General features: G+C 40.3%; 1 protein-coding gene across 1 annotated transcript in view; it reads right to left on the bottom strand.

Moving 5' to 3' along the window:
• The window catches only part of jmy (junction mediating and regulatory protein, p53 cofactor), a 114,968-nt gene extending 98,096 nt beyond the window's left edge, over positions 1-16,872 (bottom strand). The window contains exons 1-2 of the mRNA XM_063049321.1: positions 15,578-16,872; positions 1,320-1,493 (exon numbers count right to left, since the gene is read on the bottom strand). Of these exons, the coding sequence (XP_062905391.1) occupies positions 1,320-1,493; positions 15,578-16,408 (1,005 nt within the window). The 5' untranslated portion in view covers positions 16,409-16,872. The remainder of the gene's footprint in view (positions 1-1,319; positions 1,494-15,577) is intronic.
• Positions 16,873-22,272: the final 5,400 nt, after the last annotated feature.

The following is a 22,272-nucleotide window of genomic DNA, read 5'->3' as shown; positions in this document are numbered from 1 at the left end:
GTGGAATCAGATATTATCACTATGTCAATCAGATATTTAGACATGCACTTGAATAGGCAAGGTATAAAACAGAGCAGTGCAGTACATTTCAGTACACAATGTTGTACTGATCTTTTAATCTATTTTAAGATCTATCTAACTTAATCCACTATTGTTCTATCATCCATGTTACACCTATCATCCATGTACCTAAGACACTCTTAAACATTCCTATGTATTAGCCTCTACCACCATTCTTGGCAGCATGTTCCATTCACTTACCAATATCTGTGTAGTAAAGCCTATCTCTGACATCCCCCTTATAATTTCCTCCAGTTACCTTAAACTGATGCCTTCAATATTAACCATTTCACCCTGGGAAGATGGTGCTGATCATCTACTCTATCCATGCCTCTTATCTTATACACCTATAAAGTCACATTTCATTCTCTTATATTCCAAAGAGAAAAGGCCTGTCTCCCTCAATCTATCCTCATTAATCATGCTTTCTAATCCAGGCAGCATCCTGGTCAAACTCCTCTGCACCCTCTCTAAAATTCCACACCGTTTCTATAACTAGGCAAGCAGAACTGAACAAAACACTCCACGGACAGTCTAACCTGAGTTTTATAGAGCTGCAACATTACCTCCCGGCTCTTGAACTCAATCCATCGACTAATAAAGATAAACACCATACATATTCTTAACCACCCTATAAAGTTGCACTGCACCTTTGAGGGATCCATGGACAAGGACCCCAACATCCCTCTGTTCATCCTCACTAAGAATTCTGGCACTCTGTGTTTAGATTTCCCAACATATTTACTTTACATTAATTCAAGAAGGTAGTTTGCCGACACTTTTCTGGGGCTACTATGGATAGATAAGAATTTAAAGCAGAACGAAAATATTCTCAAACTTAGTTCAGTTGGTTCTCTGTACATCCCTGCTTAAAGTATATAATAGGTATTACAGTGTCTTGCTAAAAGACAATTTTACCCTTTATGTTACAACCTTTTTAGGTTTGCTCATTCAACACATAGGATTTTGTTTTGTTTAGTGATACTAGTTAAATGTTCACTTTCATTTACGCTGTTTATATCTTTCACTCTTCATTTCATTCTTCACTGAAAGCATTCATTTGTGATCTTTATCCTATAACCTGTGATTGTAGATTTTACACTCATTTCTGTATTTCTCCGATTACTCTCCTTATCGTTGTACTCCTGGGAGTTCACTGCATGCTCCCGAAGTAGAATGCAACTTGGAAGAGAACATGATCATTCTTCTGCCCACTTCTAACTATCCAGACAAAGCTGAGTTACAATCTTGTCTCTTACCTTTATCTGTTGACGTCTCAGCATTGCCAGTTCTCTCATATCTCTGAAAGGCTGCAGAAGATATTGATAGAGTTCTGTGGTGGCTTCTGATAAAGCAGCATAAGCATCGTCTTCTTCTTGGTATAGTTCTAGCAGTTCCACCATGACATCTGTAACCTTGTGTTTCTCCAGCAGCTACATGCAAATCAGAATTTGGTTACAATTTGAATTTTGCAGTCCAATTCATTTCTCAAATATAACTTTTAGTTTGTTGTTTGCCTCTGCAAACTTCAGGGTTAATACAAAACCTTTAAAAATAAATCTTAAAAGAACAGATAGCTATTATGCCACAACACAGCATTTCATTATGAACCTGTATTTTGTACACCAATGTCAACTGCTTCATTTGTAGCTGACTTTGCTCAAGATGATGCAAACACATCAGGGTGTCAGCTTTGTCAAACAGTATGTTTAGGTAAAACAACAGACATTGATGAATCAAGATTTACTACAACATTTAATGGAAAGGAATTAAGGGTAACAAATATGAAATAAAATGTTTCAAATTAACAGCAGAGGGCAGAAGAATTTTGTCTCAAATAAAAGAAGTCTGGGTTTTGTTTCAGACTTAGAAATTGAGACTAAAATGTTATCAAGTTCAAGATTCAATTTGGACATTCAGTGAAAGAGCACAGGGAGAGTAATTTTGATTAGAACCATGTATTCAAGTGTAGGATAACCAAGAACACAGACAAACAAAGGGCCATTTAAACTTCAAGAATATGTGCAAGCACAAAATATTTCGAACAAGCTATCATATCAATTTCTTTAATGACACTTAACTGGATCAGAGGCAAGCAGCAAATAATTCTTGAAGACACACATCATATCAATTTGCTGAACTGGTTATTTAAGGTCCATTCTCTGTTAGCTTCTTGACTTCAAAAGGTAATTTCTTTAGCATATTCCCACTTCTGATCAACTGAGTAATTTGAATGATCATTACACCTTTTCGTAATCTCTATGAACCCCAATTTGAAATCAGCAAACATTTCCCTCAGTTGCTCACTTCAGATCATAAATGCACCGTATACAGTCGACAAAAGCTATTGTAGGCTCACTTGGAATAACAATCAGCATACACTTTCAGTTCAAGTAGTATTCTGTGGTTCTGTTTCAGATGTATTTTGATAGTTGTATCAAAAACCCTATACATTATACAGTACATATAAAAAGTAAGATTTAATTTGGCTTTCTGACACTGATCAACAGAAAATACCCTTTCATGTCAAAGTGAAAACAAATTACTACAAATCGGTGTAAACTTTACACTATTAATCACAAAATAATTGATTGCATAATTACTCAAGTCAGTATTTAGTAGATGCAGCTTTGGCAGCAATTACAGCCTTATGTCTGTGTGGATTGGTCTCTATCAGCTTTGCACATCTGGATACTGCAAATTTTCCCCATTCTTCTTTACAACTGCTCAAGCTCTGTAAGGTTACATGGGGATCATGAGTGAATAGCCCTTTTTAAGTCCAGCCACAAATTCTCTATTGGATTGAGGTCTGGACTCTGACTTGGCCACTCCAGGACATTAACTTTGTTGTTTATAAGCCATTCCTATGTAGCTTTAGCTTTATGCTTGGAGTCATTGCCTTGCTGGAAAACAAATCTTCTTTCATGTCACAGTTCTCTTGCAGAATCCATTTTCCTCCAGGATTTCCCTGTATTGTGCTGCATTCATTTTACCCTTTACCTTCACACGCCTTCCTTCCAGGGCCTGCTGCAGTGAAGCATCCTCACAGAATGACGCAGCTACCACCATGCTTCACGGTAGGGAGCGTGTGTTTTTAATGATGTGCGGTGTTTGGCTTATGCCAAACATTGCGTTTAGTCTGATGGTCAAAAAGTTCAATCTTCGTTTCATCAGACCACAGAATCTTCTTCCAGCTGACTTCAGTGTCTCCCACATGCCTTCTGGGAAACTCTAACCAAGATTTCATGTGAGTTCCCCCCCCCCCCAACCCCCCAACAGTGGCTTTCTCTTTTGCCACTCTCGCATAAAGCTGTGACTAATGAAGCACCTGGGCAACAGTTGCTCTATGCACAGTCTCTTCCATCTCAGCCACTAAAGCTTGTAACTTCTCCAGAGTTGTCATAGGTATCTTGGTGTCACTCAGTTTTTGAGGAGTCTACTCCAGCTGTACCACATTCTTTACATTTCTTGATGATTAACTTAATTGTATGGCAAGGGATATTTAGTGAGTTGGAACTTTTCTTGTATCCATCTCCTGACTGGCGCTTTTCACTAACCTTTTCACAGAGTTGCTTGGAGTATTCTTTTGTCTTCATGTTGTAGTTTTTGCCAGGATACTGAATCACCAGCAGGTGGACCACCTTTTTTTTTCCTTCCAACTTTTAATGGCGATTGGCAGTCCAACTTAAAGATGCATTACTGGCACCAACTGGACTAGAGTGTAGTGTAGAGTTGGAAAATTAAACCCCTACTAGTTCTTTATCAAATGAAAGCTAAATTACTCCAAAAAGCCCTATAGATTGTAAATAATGAAAGACAATATTGTGAATTAAACTATAGTCACTTCCATAACTTAAAAGTTTTTAAAATGAAACCATCAAGCCCCCAAAATAATAATGCAGCCTGCATTTGCTTTCTTTCAACTTTATATGCTACACATTGTAAAAGAATGTATTCAACTATTTGATAATGATGACAAAACCTACATACCCCAGAGTGACACACACAAAATGCTGGTGGAACGCAGTAGGCTAGACAGCATCCATAGGAAGAAGCACAGTCTTATGTCCTTCTTCCTACGGATGCTGTCTGGCCTGCTGCATTCCACCAGCATTTTGTGTATGTTGCTTGAATTTCCAGCATCTGCAGATTTCCTCGTGTTTACCCCAGAGTGATATTTCCAACAACATATAAGCAATAATTAAGTATAGTATATCCATTCTAAGTCAAGGCAATATAATTCCTTCTCTTCTTGTTTTACCCCACTCCCACTGAACGACTAGATGTCTGAGCAGTGCAATTCACCACATATGCTATAAAAATTACAAACTTTATTTTATCAATTAATGTATATTTATTAAGAGAACTATGATGCCGACATATAGACTCTGACTTAACATTCTGTTCTCTGACTGGTAATATTTTATCAACATTCAGTTTAACTTTTTGCAAGGCCTGTGCATAAGATACACCTAACTATACTTCAACTTGCTGTACTTCAGCTGCATTCTTAAGCACTTCACATCCTCTATTGCTGCAACATGCTCTCCTCTGCAAATAAAACAATTAAACTTTATGCCTTCACAAGTTTCATACTTATGCTCCCCACCACACTTACTACATCATAGTTTCACACAACATACAGCCGCAACATGCCCAAACCACAGACATTTATAACATCTAACCGGAGTTGGATTGTACATTGTAACTAACACACCTCAAACTAACTTTATCAGGAAGCTTCATCTCATCAAAATATATTAATACAGATAAACGATCCATCCTTTACCTATTTCTGACAGCTTGAAATCTCTTTACCTCCTTAATCTTGCCTCACAATAAATGAGATTTAACCTCTTCTATCAAAATTTCCATTGGAACACCCGTTAAAACATCCCCAATACCTCTACTTTTATTAGGGAACACAGATACCATATTTTTGCCAAATAAAGTCTTCAAACGTAATGCCTTCTCACACCGTTTCTTATCCTCACAAATGATTAATACACTGCCTTCTCTTAAAGTACAAGCACAATCTATATTCCCTACAGCCAATTTTAACTCTGTAGTTAATTTAATGAGATTGGTAAAAGACTGTTCCGGATTAAATTTAAACAATACCTTGAAGTCTTCTTTCCTTTTTTCCCCAATACATCATGTCCTTCCTCTCCATCACTTGAAATCATTCCAATATTATGTTTCTTTTTCAGTTTTCCAGATCTAGATTCAACTTGATTCCAAGCACTTCCCACCAACCCACACTCACCTGAACCCTCCATTTGTGGTTCCTTCTTCAGATCCTCACCCCTAACTGAACCTACACTATTTCCCAACATCCCCACACCATTCACAGCCAATGGCAGCAACCACCACACTTCAGCCAGCCACAGTTGTTGGATCTTCCAACTACATGTGTATTTTTACTACAATCAATTGAAACACCTTGATTGCACACAGGTGATCTCAATTTAACTAATTCCATGACTTCTAAAACCAACTGGATGCACCAGTGATGATTTGGTGTGTTGGATTAAAGGGGGTGAATACTTAAGCAATCAATTATTTTGTGTTTACATTTAGTAATTAATTTAGATTACTTTGTGGAGATCTGCTTTCATTTTGACATAAAAGAGTCTTTTTCTGTTGATCAGTGTTAAAAAAGTCAAATTAAATCACTGTTAATCAATGCTGTAAAAGAATATGATAACTTCAAAGGGGAGGGGGCGAATACTTTTTATAGGCACTGTAATTTGAAAAAGTGCAATGCCATTATTTAGTCTAATAAAAATCTTAAATTGCAGCAGATACATCATATATCATCATTGGGCATCGCAATACGAACAAAATATGCAGGGAGGCAAACTAAAATCACATCATGAGGTGATTTTTCTCCAGGCAATGGAAGCCTCAGATGCTACTGACACTGATTACCATGGTCTATAAGACTGAAACAAACACAAAATAAGGAACCAAGCAGGTGGCTACTAAAAAAAGAAAATGAATCTGAGTCAGGTTTAACATGATCAGCATACGTCATGAAATTTGTTGTTTCTGCGGCAGTAGTACAATGCAATACATAATAATAAAGAAAAATAACGCGCGTGTGTGTCTGCACGCAAAAATGGTAGTGAGGTAGTGTTCATGGTTTCAGTGTCCATTCAGAAATCGGCCCAAATGGGAATGGGCAGGGAATTTAAAATAGTTGGAAAAAGGAAAGGTACGTTGTATCCAGAGTTTCTACAGTTAGCGGACGATTTCCCTCCATGCCCCTCTGACGTAGAAGGCAAGTTACAGCAGTAGTTTGCCATTGCCTTCTGGCGGGTGAGTTTCCAAAAAGATCACCAGCTCATAACCCAGCACGGATGGAAAGCATGCAGGGGAGCTGGCTGGATTCGAACTGCGGACCTTTCGTCCCAAAGTACGGCATTGATGTCACTACACCACCAGTCGGGTTTAAAATAGTTGACAACCAGGAAATCCTGCTCTGTACCTCTCTCTGAAATTGGATCCTGATTTCCTAACCCGAAGACCACAATCTGTACAGATTGGTGATAACATATCCTCCTCGCTGATGATCAACACTGACGCACCTCATGTGTGTGCTTAGCCCACTGCTCTACTCTCTACATACACATGACTGTGTGGCTGGGCATAGCTCAAATACCATTTATAAATTTTCTGACGATGCAACCATTGTTGACAGAATCTCAGGTGGTGACAAGAGGGCATACAGGAGTGAGATATGCCAACTAGTGGAGTGGTGCTACAGCAACAACCTGGCACTCAACATCAGTAAGATGAAAGAACTGATTGTGGACTTCAGGAAGGGTAAGACGAAGGAACACATACCAATCCTCATAGAGGGATCAGAAGTGGAGAGAGGTGTCAAGATCTCTGAGGATCTAACCTGGTCCCAACATATCGATGTAGTTATAAAGAAGGTAAGACAGCAGCTATACTCTATTAGGAGTTTGAAGAGATTTGGCATGTCAACAAATACACTCAAAAAACTTCTATAGACGTACCGTAGACAGCATTCTGACAGGCTGCATCACTGTCTGGTATGGGGAGAGCTACTTCACAGGGCCAAAAGAAACTGCAGAGGGTTGTAAATCTAGTCAGCTCCATCTTGGGTACTAGCCTACAAAGTACCCAGGGCATCTTTAGGGAGTGGTGTTTCAGAAAGGTAGCATCCATTATTAAGGACCTTCAGCACCCAGGGCATGCCCTTTTCTCACTGTTACCATCAGATAGGAGGTACAGAAGCCTGAAGGCACACACTCAACGATTCAGGAACAGCTTCTTCCCCTCTGCCATCCGATTTCTAAATAGACATTGAATACTTGGACACTACCTCACTTTTTTAATATACAGGATTTCTGTTTTTTTGGCACATTTAAAAAATCTATTTAATACACGTACACAGGTTTCCCCTGCTTTCCGAATGTAGAGTGTTCCTACGAAACCCTTCGTAAGCCAAAATGGCATAAAGCAAAGAAGCAATTACCATTAATTTATATGGGAAAAATTTTTGACAGTTCCCAGACTCAAAAAATAACCTACCAAATCATACCAATAACACATAAAACCTAAAATAACACCAACATATAGTAAAAGCAGGATGATATGATAAATATACAGCCTACATAAAGTAGAAATAATGTATGTACAGTGTAGTTTCACTTAACAGAATTGGGAAGTTTGAGCCAAAATCAATTTGTCAAAAAAAATCATCACGTACACGCACGTCACGCATGCACACGTATTCGCACATCACGCATGCGCACACACCTGCCCGCGCAAGGCTTCATGGTCATGGTAGTCTTTCTCGGGGTAAACATAAGTTTAAAGCAAGCGTCTTTTTTCGTAAAAGCGAAAATCCTCTTTCGATTAACGAAAACAGGTACTAATGTAGGTCTTAATAAAAGCAAAATGTCGTAAAGAGAACATTCGGAAAATGGGGGACAGCTGTATTCTAATTGATTTACTTACTTATTTTTTAAAATTTTATTTATTATTTTTTCTCTTCTATATTATGTATTGCATCGAACTGCTGCTGCTAAGTTAACAAATTTCACATCACGTGCTGGCGATAATAAACCTGATTCTGATTGTTGTGGATGGAGTGAAGGTTCTTTGTCCACATCTTTTTAAATGTGGCTTAGACTGCTACTTCACGCAAACTCCTAACAACACTGCTTGATAAATGAAGTGTCAGTCCCCTTCTCCTTCACCATTCCCCATTTCTGTTTCCCTCTCATGCCTTCTCTTCTTGTCTGTCCATCACCTCCCTCTGCTGCTCCTCCCCCTTCCTTGTCTTCCATGGTCTTTTGTCGTCGCCTATCAGATTCCCCCTTCTTTAGCAGTTATCTCTTCCACCAACTTCCCAGCTCTTTACTTCACCGTGTCCCCATCTCCTGGTTTCACCTATCACCTCCCACCTTCTACTTCATCCTTCCCTCTCTCCACCTTCTTATTTTGACTTATTCCCCCTTCCTTTCCAGTCCTGATGAAGGGTTTCAGCCCGAAACATTAACTGTTTACTCTTTTCCATATATACTGCCTGATCCACTGAGTTTCTCCAGCATTTTGTGTGTATTGCTTTGGAATTCCAACAAATGCAGATTTTCTTGTGTTTGATGGATTTTTTTTCTTCCAAATTTCCTGTAATCCTTCCAGTGTTTAATTTTAATCTGTGGCCCTAAATTGATGACCCCTCTGGTTCCCCAGCTTACCCTCCCAGAATTTTACAAACCTCCATTATATATCCCCTCAATCTCTTTTTGATCTAAAGTAAAACAAAGCTTCAGCTTAAACAGTTTCCCTCATAATGATAGTTCACCAGCCCTGGCTATCTCCTAATAAATCTCTGTACTCTTTCCAGTAGTACGATGTCCTATAGAGTATGAAAAGTAACAAGAACTGTAAGCAGTGCTCTGTGATCTGACTAGTGTTTATTCAAAGATGAAAGATCAGATAATTGTCACACTGGTCATCACTGATGGATGATTACTGCTTTAGTGCCAAGTAGTTTTCAGATCAAAGCTATCTTGTCCTAACCTGATGTCAAATGTTTGCTCTAGCATGCATGGTTGTCAACTAGCCTCCCTTCAAGTTATTCAAATTGTGATTTTTTTTTGCTTGTAGTTTGAATAGCATAATTTGGGAGCATTTGGCAATGTGAGAGAATAAAATAGGATTAGCAAAATAGCTGCTTGGCAGTCAGTACAGAATTGTGGGTCAAAGGGTCTGTTTTCATGCTGGATGACTCCATGAACTAAAACAATTCATTGCAACCCTGCTTTGCACACATTTAGGCATCGCTTAGAATTAACTGGAACTTTTACTATTTAAGTTGTAATTATTTACTGTATGTTGTATTTAAAGGACAATGATTGCAAATGATCGATGGGTACGATAAATGGGGAATAATAACAACCATCAATCTGCTTATTAAATATAACAAGACTGAATAAGGAAGAAATTTGCAATGTGATCCAGGCATAAGAAAATGCAGTTAAAGAATATTTGATTTGGACTTCAACACTGCAGATAGGAAGGAAGATGAGGTCTGAAATTTGAAAGCGGCTTAAATAATAACATTAGCTAACAATGACATCATTGATGAAAGATTAAAATAATTGCAATGGGAAAGGACAATAAGATTACTATGAAATGTTCGTTCCATCCTATTAGAAAGCTGAAAAAAGTTAAACAACAACCCCAGTGGAATCAGCATTCAGTATTTGAATGCATATAGTTAAAAGTACGAAAAGCTGGATTATTATTGCATTCAGCCAAACAGACCTTAAGAGGCATGAAGGTCCTGGTTCCTTGCATGCTTCAAAAAAAAAACAAGAACTGCATAGGAAATAAAGTCATCCAGTGCAAAAAATAAAGTGAATCCACCAGAAGTTTAGAGGCTGGAAATTCCTTCTGGTGAAGTGGCAATTGATGAATAAAATTTTCACTGTTTCCTATAAAAGTATAAGCAGAAGCCACTGCAATTCATCCACTATGTTAAGAGACCAGGGTGCGCAGATGGAATATGACACGAAGGTGGTCTAATAAAATAATTAAGTAAACAATGGAAACATTTGGAACTGGATCCCTGCCACACAACTTTGAATAGAGTAAAACACTAAAAATACAGGTTAAATTACGGGTCACACTTTAGGACCGAGATTAGGAAAAACTTCTTCACACAGAGAGTGGTGAATCTGTGGAATTCTCTGCCACAGGAAACAGTTGAGGCCAGTTCATTGGCTATGTTTAAGAGGGAGTTAGATATGGCCCTTGTGGCTAAAGGGATCAGGGGGTATGGAGGGAAGGCTGGTGCAGGGTTCTGAGTTGGATGATCAGCCATGATCATACTGAATGGCGGTGTAGGCTCGAAGGGCCGAATGGCCTACTCCTGCACCTATTTTCTATGTTTCTATGTTTCTATCTGAAGCTCTGTTTACGCAAAAAAATGATATTCCATAGATTTTTGTACTGTAAATTAATACCACAAAATAACATATGTCATACTATGCATTTATTTGTATGAATATTCAGTCCTATTCCAATCTCTATATAATACTTTGGAAAGCTACTTATCCCTCTTCTCACACTATTGCATCGGGAAGGAATTTTTTTATACTCTGTGGTATAAGTTAGGCTTGGTGTGTCACCTGGATATTAACATAAAGTTGATGGTGTTCCTTGAGTAGCATTAATAAGATGTTGTTATAGATCATTTAAATTTTACATCCTGTGTCAGTGGCAGAATGGGGGAATACTGATCAGTGGTACAGAATCCAATGACACAATAGTGAATAACTTTCTGAACATTGCCAACCTACATATCTTCACTGTTCAACAACACATAGACAGCCAAGAAGCTTAAAAGAATTAGGAAACATTCACAGATCACTGAATATACAATTCTGACTTGTTCTCATAGCCAATGTATTACGAGTTCAGTTCACCCTCAGCTGATTGGACTCACAGGATACTATCAAAAGGGGTTAATCAAAATGAAGGTATCTGGTTTTCCTCAGTTGCCACTGCTATCTGCCATTATTAATCAATGTCATGCAGATACTGCTATAGGCTGGCAAAAGGCGATTCTCAATTTTTGCAAAAAATAGCAAGTTGAGTCTCCACAATAACAGTGTGTGCCCAATTCCAGCCTAATAATAGATGTGCAATTATAAATAAAGTACATGAAGACAGATTATGGGCATCCCCAACAGTTGTGACTGGGAATCATCGACATTTTTTCTTTGAGTTCAACCTTGGGATGTTATTTTTTCCTTGGGCCCAGCCATCCCGAACGACTTCCGATAACATTATTTTACAATGTACAAATGTATAATAACAATTACTATCTCCATATCTTCATTGTAATATTTGAGCTAATTGTGCAAGCTAACATGTCTACTAATTCTGAAACATTTACAGGGAAAACTGAAAGATATTATACCTAGGATATTTGCAAGTTAAAAATTAAAGATAAATTGTTTAAAGATTATGCAGTAATTAAGGAGACATTAGTTGTTTTGTCCTACATAAATAATATATTCTAAATGTTTTTACATCCATTTAGGAATTTACAAACATATTAGTTAACCTGGCCTGCTCCTAATCAACTGTGTAACATACTGGAATTCAGATTAATATAATTTAACACTGGTCATACTCATAGTTATGTTGAACTTTAATATATTCTACATTCTTGCCAGTCTTTACAACAGCACACAACAAATTGTTCTAAAAGGTAGCTTTTACAGTCCCATTTTTTTTAATGTTTAATGACAAAAGCCAGGCACTGTATTGGCATGAGTCAGGTATCTGAAGTTAAAAGTAGCAGTAAAGTACTTAAAAGCTTCAGAACACTTGCCTCACAATAATGAAATACAGTGTCTCTAGCTGTACTTCTTTTTTGAAATGAAGTCTATGTAAAAGGACAAAAAATCTACAACTAAATCCTGTTATTGCTAGAAAAATTGATGTCCACATTTTTAAAGAACTGTAAATACTTAAAATCTAAAAAAATTTAAAAGTGGCTCCTTTATAGTATTTGGCCACATTAATTATAGCATTAAGACCTATATACTTAACTTTGGAAAATCAAAAGAGCTTCAGAACCACAGAAATTACAATACAGAACATCAATAGACAGCTCGCTGTTACTTAATTATTCCCCCCCCCCAAGTCTGATGGAAAGCCATTAACCTAGAAGTGTTGGTACCATTTTCACATCCGTTAATTTATTTTTAAGTGCTGAAGTTAAGGCTGTTCTTTAAGCTACATATTTGATCAATTCCATGAACAAATAAGAAAAGGAAATGCATGAATAAATAACATGGCGAAAATAAAAGGCCTGAGTAGGATTCATCAGATTCATTTCAAACAGAGGTGGATAGATTTCTGGATGTTAAAGAAAACAAGCGCTGAGGCTCAGATTACATTCACGTCTCAGCAGCCTTAGAGGGCTGGATGACTTACTGCCGCCCATAATTATGTTGCTATGTTCATCTAAAATTGTCATCCTTGATGATGTGGATCATAGTACTGCACTGGCATTTATTCATTATATAAAGCACATTGATATTATGCTGACACACAGAAGACACTGAAGCATAATTAGGCCATTCAGCCCATTGAGTCTGTGCTGCCATTCCATCATGGCTGATTTATTTCCCTTTTCAATGCCATTCTCCTGCATTATCCACGTAATCTTTGGCACTAATTAAGAACCTCTACCTAAATATATCCAATGACTTAGCTTCAACAGTTATCTATGGCAATGAATTCCACAGATTCACCACCCCCTGGTTAAAGAAATTACTCATCTCTGTTCTATTCTGAGGCTGTACCCTCTGGACCTAGACTCCTCAATTATAGGAAACATCCGCTCCACATCCACTCTATTTAAGCCTTTCAATATTTGATAGATTTCAGCAAGATCCCCCTCATTCTTCTAAACCCGAATGAGCACAGGCCCAGAGCCATCAAACGCTCCTCGTACCCAGCATCATTCTCATGAACCTAAAAATTAATGTTGCCTTATATAATTTAATAAATGAACTATTGATAAGCAGCACAACTTGTTTCTCATAATGTTATTCCCATTTTGAAGCTGATTTTAATTAAAATTGGTTGTATTTTATGGATGCTATGAGTACCATAACTACCCTAGCTAATATTTGTCCGTCAGTCAACGTTGCAAGAAAAACTCTGATTAATCTCACAAGATTCCTTTTAGGACCAGTCCGTGTACCACATAGTTACCGTAATTCCTACCTGTAGCTCCATTTGCATCAACTGTAAAACAGTTGGGGGTACTCCACAAAGTAGAGGAATACTGCCGTATAATTGCAAATCATTCTTTGTACAGCTGAATAGTATTTAATCCTAAATTCAACTTTTATGAAAACCAAGTCTGATATATCTTTTCAAATTTCCAGTTTGTTTTAATCTGTCATTTTTTAAAAAATAATTTAGTTAGCTTATGAGACTAAATTCAGTCTCATAACCAGACCATGAAACAGCCAAGCTCAGTTAGCAGTACTCATGGAAATACGAATTATGTTGTTACAAATTGAACTTCAGAGCCTTGAGCACAGAATTCTAGACTGACGTACAGAAACTTATTGTTCCCTTATGTAACAAATGAATACTATAATCCAAACTATCAGACACCATTTTTAGATGAACATAACAACCTAATTAGGGGCTGCAGTAAGTCATAGAAACATAAAAAACCTACAGCACAATACAGGCCCTTCGGCCCACAAAGCTGTGAGGAAACATGTCCTTACCTGAGAAATTACCTAGGGTTACCCATAGCCCTCCGTTTTTCTGAGCTCCATATACCTGTCCAGGAGTCTCTTAAAAGACCCTATCATATCCGCCTCCACCATTGTTGCCGGCAGCCCATTCCACACACTCACCACTCTCTGCGTAAAATACTTACCCCTGACATCTCTGTATCTACTTCCAAGCACCTTAAAACTCTGCCCCCTTGTGCTAGCCATTTCAGCCCTGGGAAAAAGCCTCTGACTATCCACACGATCAATGCCTCTCATCATCTTATACACCTCTATTAGATCACCTCTCATCCTCCGTCGCTCCAAGGAAAAAAGTCTGAGTTCACTCAACCTATTATCTTAAGGCATGCTCTCCAATCCAGGCAACATCCTTGTAAATCTAAGTCATTCAAACCTCCAAGCCTGCTCAATCCACATCAAGGTAAACCATGACCGGACTTCAACCATGGAACGATCTTCCTGTACTGTCCCTATATTCCTTGTTTCAAAAATATTCAGAAATCTATCAATCTGTTTGAAATGAACCCAATAATCTCTACTCAGCCTCTAAGTAGATAATTTCAAAGATTCAGAATCTAAATGTTCCAACTTGGAGCAAAATCTAATTAATTGTAAAAATTTTCAACAGTAATTTTCTTCCCCAGTTGGAAGACAGGAGGAAATTGAAGATGTACATGATCCAGTTCTACAAACCATGGAAAGAATATAGCAAATATAAAAAAGCAAATAAATGGATGTACCAACCTACATTTATTAAAATGTTACCGGTTAAGATTAAAATAGCCTTGGTTCAAAAATGACTAAGACTGCATGGCAACTAGTACAGGACTTTTTAAAAAATTGCCACAAGTTACACAGTATTCACAAATATAATCTTTGAGCTTAATCCAAACAGAACAAGACAATGACAACACTATGGGACAGTGAAATTATTTAGTTTGTAAAGAATTAAGATGTAAATTTCAGGATGTGAGATTCCTTGATTTTTTGAAGGTTTTCTAAAACATTAACTCAAACAGATGTTATGCATCTTGTTGAGTGTTTGCAGTATATCATTTCATTTTTGTATGACGTGATTTTTGATTTTCCAGTTTAAAAAAAACTATTAAACCAAATTTCACAGATGGAAAGAACAGCTGGTTTTACTTGTCAATATCAGCCTCAGGCTATTCTATGGTGACATAGCAGGTGTCTGCACAAGTGCTGAACTTCAAGATCACAGATCACAATTCCTTCTTCAGAAGTCAACAGATGGAGGGGAGGAAAAAGTCTAAAACAAAAGAACTGTAAAAGTTTAAGTGTAAATATTGTACTTGATTGTCCAGTACTTTGGTTTATATAAGGGATTAATTTCAGCCTCTATGAATAGGATTTATTGTGCATTGTTAATTAGCCATTGTCAAGTAAATCAATTTATTAAATACAAGGTCCACTGCCACTTTATTAGTTTCTCTCAGATCAGTTTTCACTGACAAGCAAAAGCAACTTTAAAAGGGTCCAAATTCATCTTGAAAAATAGCAGGTTGTTTCTGACCACAGAATCGACCTTGTACAAAAAGGGGGTGGGGAAGGTCAAAGCTATCCTATTTCAGTGTCATTATTAATCCAACAATTAAAGTGGGCACGATGAAACTGTTACCAGATAACTCATGTTATTACAAGAAAGCTAATCTTGTTATCAAAGTTTCAAGTTGGCTCACCTCCTGTAATCGTCTCTTTGCTCTCTGTAGTACCTCTTCATATCCTTTTTGCCTCAGCTCACTCAGACTTTCATAATACTCATCCGGGTTATCATTTTCAGTGAACAAGAGATGAGAGAGGATTTTCCATCCACAAATATCCAGAGCATGGCCAAGATAAACTTGAAGCTGTAAGCAAAGCACGTCCATTTCTTCATCAATCACTTCGGAGGCTCCAAACAGCACTGACCACATCCCTGAAGGCTCCTCGGGAAATACCGGTAAACAAGGCTCCAACTCTGAATTTACAGCACAAAGTTGTTGGTGGATAGACCTCAAATCCTGAAAGGAGAACAGTCCAGCCCAACTGCTGTCATCTGGGGCTACATTATCTTTATCTTGGTCCTGGACCCTGTTGTCCACTTTATCAGAAACTTGATTAAGAGCAGAATCTATCGCTTTGCCCTCCTCCACATTAATCCCAGCAGCCCCTAGACTCTTGGCCCCAATTTCTCCAGGAGATGAACTCTTGCTACTGGTCCTTCCTCGAGTTGGTCTTCTAACCCCAACCCCCTTTCGAGCTGGACTCTTTATTACGGCAGGGCATCGAACTGGGCTCCGCACCGAAACTTCTTGCGGCATTCGGGTCTCCTCTTCCCCTCTTGAGCAATGGTCCCTGGCCCCAATTTTCTTCCTCTGAATCGTCCTGTTATGACACGTTATGGCAAACTTTCCTTCCACTTCATTCCAAGCAACAATAAAAACAAACTTGTGTTTTTCTTTCTCGTCGAAAGCGTTGGGTCGAACAGCTACCCAGTCGGACTCCAGGTTGTCTTCCACGGCGAACGACATCGTTTATCCCCCTCGGAGGCCAGAAAATGAAGGCAGTAAGATCCACATCCGTTACAAGTTTAGAGCTGGACCAGCCATCTTGATCGAAACGCTTCCACCTCCTCCTCCTTCTCCCTGCAGCCGACAGTGCCTCAGCATTCAGATCGGCGGCGGGCGGCACTGTCGGTGGGCCGCCGGCGCCGCAGTCCGAACACGACGGAATCCCCTTCCCGGCTGTTGTTGTTCTCCAGAAAGATCTCCGAAACAATGCGGACTCTTCACATCACGTGTCAGCATCTGTTTACAAGCCGGCGCTCGGCTCCGCGTGTGGTAGATCACCCCTACTCCCCACCCCCGACGGTGCCGGACCTCGGCGCTCAGCGGATCGGCGCCCGCCGGCCCCGGCCCGCACCCCCCTCAGGCGCCGCGGCCGCGATGTCCAACATTCACGCCGCCCCGCTCCACGTCCTCGCCGCCAGCCTCAATGTTGCTCTCCTCAACTGCTCATTGACGTAAGCGCGCAGGCAATGACGTGACCCGCCGTAGCACCAATCAGGTGGAAGGGAACGAGGGTCTTTGTGACAATCGGGACTGTAGTGGCACAGGCGGAGGCGGAGCAATGCCGGCTGACAATGCGCAGCACCGCTGTGGGGAGAAGGGATTTGCAGTCGGAACGGTTGGACAACACATATGTCTGTGTAATATGAATAAGCCCAGAAGTGGATGCCAATCCAATGAGAGGAGGCCAGGTTGTGAAATCAAGATGCACCCGAAATGCTTCATTGTTGAACTTGAGGAAGTTATATATATCCTTCAGAGCCTTGTAATTTGCAGTGGTATTTTACTCGGAACAGATTTAGTTTCCGGGCGTTTAGTGTATTTTTATCCTAATCATCTGATCGCAGTGAGCCAGTCAAGTTCAAGTTCAAATTCAGTTTATTGCCATTCAACCATAAACATATATGTCACCAAAAACGTTCCTCCGGACTAAGGTGCACAACACAATGCATATAACTCAAGCACAAAGTAATATTACCACAAGTAAGTTAACAAACAATAAGATGCACTTACGACACATGTTAAAAAGTAAACAGTATAACCCTACAGGCGCTTCATGCGTAATGAGAGTTGGGTGGTCGAACGATTTGGCGGAAAGAAGCTGTCTCCCATCCTAACAGTTCTTGCCCTAATGTAGCGGTACCTCCTATCTAATGGTAGCGGGTCAAGGAGATTGTTGGACAGATGGGAGAGATCATTGGTAATGCCAAGGGCCCAGCGAAAATGGCACTCATAAGTATATCTCTGATGGGTGGAAGACAGTCCCCGAACGTGACCAAGCAGGGATCTCAGAAATATGGGCTCGGTGTGCGGCTAACGCTGTGTGGGAGAGGGGTCGGTGAAATGTGGTCTGGGGTGGGGGATGGATGTCGGGAAGGTTTGCTAGGTGTGCGACTGGTGAGGTAACTTGGGCGTCCTGAACCAAGGACATTGGGCAGGAGCTGCGGCTGGGGTCAGGTACGTGGACCGGGTATGCAGCCAGTGACCCTATGAGAGGCTGGACTCATGTGCCTGACCCCACGTGCTATGTGTATGTGCGAGAGCGAGCGATCAATCGAGGGTCTACATGTCGGGTGGATGCCAACCTTTATGTATGAACCCAAGCAGAGCGTCTGGTCATCTTGATCGACTTCGCAACTGAAGTTCGTTTGATATCTAGTGTACAACGATATACAGACAGGCAGCTTCAACTCTTCGGTTCAGGCCTCTGGCAAATAATCCAACAAGCGACAGAGCTGCATAAGCTCTGCGTTCATACTTCAGGCACTCGGATGTTTCGACATTGACGCTGCAGCACTGTGAGACAAGAGACAGCTTGTCCCTTCATGACCCTTCAGCTCCGTATAACTGGTGCTAGTAATCCTGACCTTTACCTGGCACTTCAAAGCACTGGAAAAATGCCATCAACGCTGATTTCACAAATCCTCCAACTTCGCAGGAAGGATAAGCAGATCCACGTCTCCCAAGCCGTGCTGGTCCAGCATTGAGGTCCTAGTTACTCTTGGTCAGATCCATTAGGCAAGCCAGGTCGTTTGCATGCGTGGCACCAGACTCCAGAAACAGTCTATTCTACCTGTCTGGGAAGCTGATTACAAGGTGGGCAGAGAGGAAATAAAACTTCAAGGATGTTCTGAAAACTTTCTTGAAGAAGTGTAACATCCCCACTGACTCCTGGGTGCCTCTGGCAGGTGAGCACAGTGCAGAAGGAGCATTGGTGATGATGTTAATAGCCCACAGTTCATGCAATGGGAGCACATAGAAGGCCTGCATAAATGAAACTACTCAAACTACTATCCACAGCCTCCTCTACTGTAAAGATGAAGCCACACTCAGGTTGGAGGAACAACACCTTATATTCCGTCTGGGTAGCCTCCAACCTGATGACATGAACATTTACTTCTCTAACTTTCACTAATGCCCCACCTCCCCCTCGTACCCCATCCGTTATTTATTTATATACACACATTCTTTCTCTCTCTCTCCTTTTTCTCCCTCTGTCCCTCTGACTATACCCCTTGCCCATCCTCTGACTTTTCCCCCCTCTCCCTTTTCCTTCTCCCTGGGCCTCCTGTCCCATGATCCTCTCATATCTCTTTTGCCAATCACCTATCCAGCTCTTGGCTCTATCCCTCCCCCTCCTGTCTTCTCCTATCATTTTGGATCTTCCCCTCCCCCTCCCACTTTCAAATCTCTTACTAGCTCTTCCTTCAGTTAGTCCTGACGAAGGGTCTCAGCCCGAAACGTCGACTGCACCTCTTCCTAGAGATGCTGCCTGGCCTGCTGCGTTCACCAGCAACTTTGATGTGTGTTGCTCAAACTACTCACCTGCTGTGTTATCAGCCACCTTCTATGGAAGATTGCAAAGTTCCCATATTTGTTTCTTTGGCCACCCAGAATATAAAAAATCAAGGAAGTGATGCTCTGGTTCTATAATGTATTGGTCAGAACACACTTGAAGTATTGATTGTAAACAGTTTCGGTCCCCTTATCTAAGAAAGGATGTACTGGCAATGGAGACGGTCAAGAGGAGACTCATGAGAATGATGACGGGAATGAAAGGATTAACGCTTAAGGAGCTGGGCCTGTACTCACTGGAGTTTATAAGGATAAGGAGGGGATCTCATTGAAACCTATTGAATATCGAACGACCTAAATAGTGGATGTGGATTCAATGTTTCCTATACTGGATGAGTCTAGGACCAGAGAGTACAGCCACAGAATTCAAGGGTGTCCCTTTAGAACAGAGATGAGGAGGAATTTCTTAAGTCAGTGGCTGGTGAATCTGGAGAGTTCATTGCCATGGATGGCTGTGGAAGACAGATCAGTGGTTCTTGATTAGTAAAGGCAAATGAAAGAATGGCGTTGTGAGGTAATTGCCCATGTTGGAATGGTAGAGCAGGCTTAAAATGTTTTATGGACTTATGGTCTTAATGAGAATCAGAACTTGAGATCCTCCTCAGGCTGGAGTTGTTATCCTTCATGACCAATTTGTCACAGCTCTTCATCAGAGTGGGATGGTAATCATTGAGGCAGGCTGCCACTTTCTTCTTAGGCACCAGCCCGCCTGAAACTGAGACAGCTGCTTCGAGAGATTAAAGATGTCAGTAAACTCTCCAGTCAGTTGATTAGCACCGGTCTTCAGTACTCAGCTTTCCTATTGGCACACTTCATCTTGGTCTTTTTTTTTATCTACCATCTACTTATATTTGCAGACGTGTTAATATCATTATGGCCCTTCTGTATAGAAGACCTCATGCCCTACTATTTCATTGCCACACTGATGCAGTGTCTGTCTCACATGCTGACCCACAGCAAAGTAGAACAGGTGCCCAGTCGTAATGGCAGACACTCAGACAAATAGAATCACCAATCCACAGTGCTCCTGTGGGTTAATGTCTGAAGGCCAATCCAGGGTCATTAACACAAAAACACAGTCCTCCTTGATATACCAAGGACGTGGCCTAGAAGACCAGCGCGCCTTCAGAGTTTTGGGATTTCGTGGCTCTGGAGGCGGGCGGACTCAAGGTGCCGCCGCCTGGTGTGTCATGGGAGTACATGGAAGATCGAAAGCAGCAAGCTGGCTGTTGGCTGTGTGCCCAGAGAACCGAGTTCTTTGGGCACAGAGCTTGGAAAAAGTGACACAACAGATTTTTAACATCATAAACCAGTGAATTGTTTGTTATCTCTCCCCTCTTACTGTGAAACCTCTTTTTTGCTTATCAGGGAGAGAGAGAGCCTGTGGTATGTCAAATTACTGGGTGAACGAGTAGTCTTTCGGGTACTGCAAGTCTGTGTCTTTATTGATGCTTTGCCGCACACTTGAGTGCTCTGTGGGCAAGGGGCGATTGTTGCTTTGCTGCTGCTTACACATGGGAGGGAGAGCTGGGGGGGGCTTCGGGGTTCTAACATCTAATTGTCATTCATTCTTTGGGGTACTCTGTTTTCGTGAATGGTTGTGAAGAAAAATAATTTCAGGATGTATATTGTATAGATTTCTCTGATATTAAATGTACCTTTGAAACCTTTGAAACAAAACCTAGACTAATACTCCAATGTCCTTTTGTGAGAACATGGTATTATTAGAGGCTCTGACTTCTGGATAAGATACTAAACTGAGTATGTGTCTGCCTCTTGGTCAGATATAAAAAAATCCTAAGGAATTATTTCAAAGAAATCATTCTCTAAAGTAGAAAACCTAAAACTAGTCATTGTCAAACTATTTGTATTGAGTTCTTGCTATATACAAATTGACTGCCATGTTTCCAACTTTACAAAAATAATGTCACTTCTACAAAATTTCAATAATTGTGTGAAATTGTGAAAAATCTATTTATCAGCAAGAATTCCATCTTAAATATAGACCTTACTAAACCAATCAAAACTACTCATTAGTAAGGCAATATGAAATAAATTTGTGCTATATTGGCACTCAAGTAGGAAGATTGTAAATAGCTTTATACTGGGGATTTAATAATACAATATATAACAATGTGATATAATGTCAGAAGATGTGCATTATAGGAGGTGATGACTTTAATGTTGCACAGTGATATTCTATTGAACATAGAAATCTACAGCATATCACAGGCCCTTTGGCCCACAATGTTGTGTGACCATGTAACCTACTCTACAAACTGCCTAGAATCACCCTACCATATAGCCCTCTATTTTTCTAAGCTCCATGTATCTATCTAAAACTCTCTTAAAAGACCCTATTGCATTCACCTCTATGACAGTCACCGGCACTGCATTCCACACACCCACCACACTCTGTATGAAAAATTTACCCCTGACATCCACTCGGTACCTATTTCGAAGCACCTTAAAACTAAGCCCCCTCGTGTTAGCCCTGGGAGAAAGCCTCTGGCTATCCACACGATCAGTGCCTGTCATCATCTCGTACACCTCTGTCAGGTCACCTCGCATCCTCCATCACTCCAAGGAGAAAAGGCTACGTTCACTCAACCTATTTTCATAAGGCACACTCCAATCCAGGCAACATCTTCATAAATCTCCTCTGCACTCTTGCTATAGTATCCATATCCTCCTGTGGTGAGGTGACCAGAACTGAATACAGTACTCCAAGTGGAGTCGAACTAAGGTCTTGTATCGTCCTAACATACTTCACAGCTCTTGAACTCAATCCCATGGCGGATGAAGGCCAACATACTATACACCTTCTTAACAACACTGTCAACCTGCACAGCAGCTTTGAGTGTCCTTTGGATGTGTTTCCCAAGATCTTGCTGATCCTCCATACTGCCAAGAGTCTTGCCATTAATATTATATTTTGTCTTCAAATTTGACCTACCAAAATGAACTACTTC

This window comes from Mobula hypostoma, chromosome 5 (genome assembly GCF_963921235.1).
Source record: "Mobula hypostoma chromosome 5, sMobHyp1.1, whole genome shotgun sequence".
NCBI lineage: Eukaryota > Metazoa > Chordata > Chondrichthyes > Myliobatiformes > Myliobatidae > Mobula > Mobula hypostoma.
Note: the sequence above shows the minus strand (reverse complement) of the source record. Positions and strands in the feature narration are given on the sequence as shown.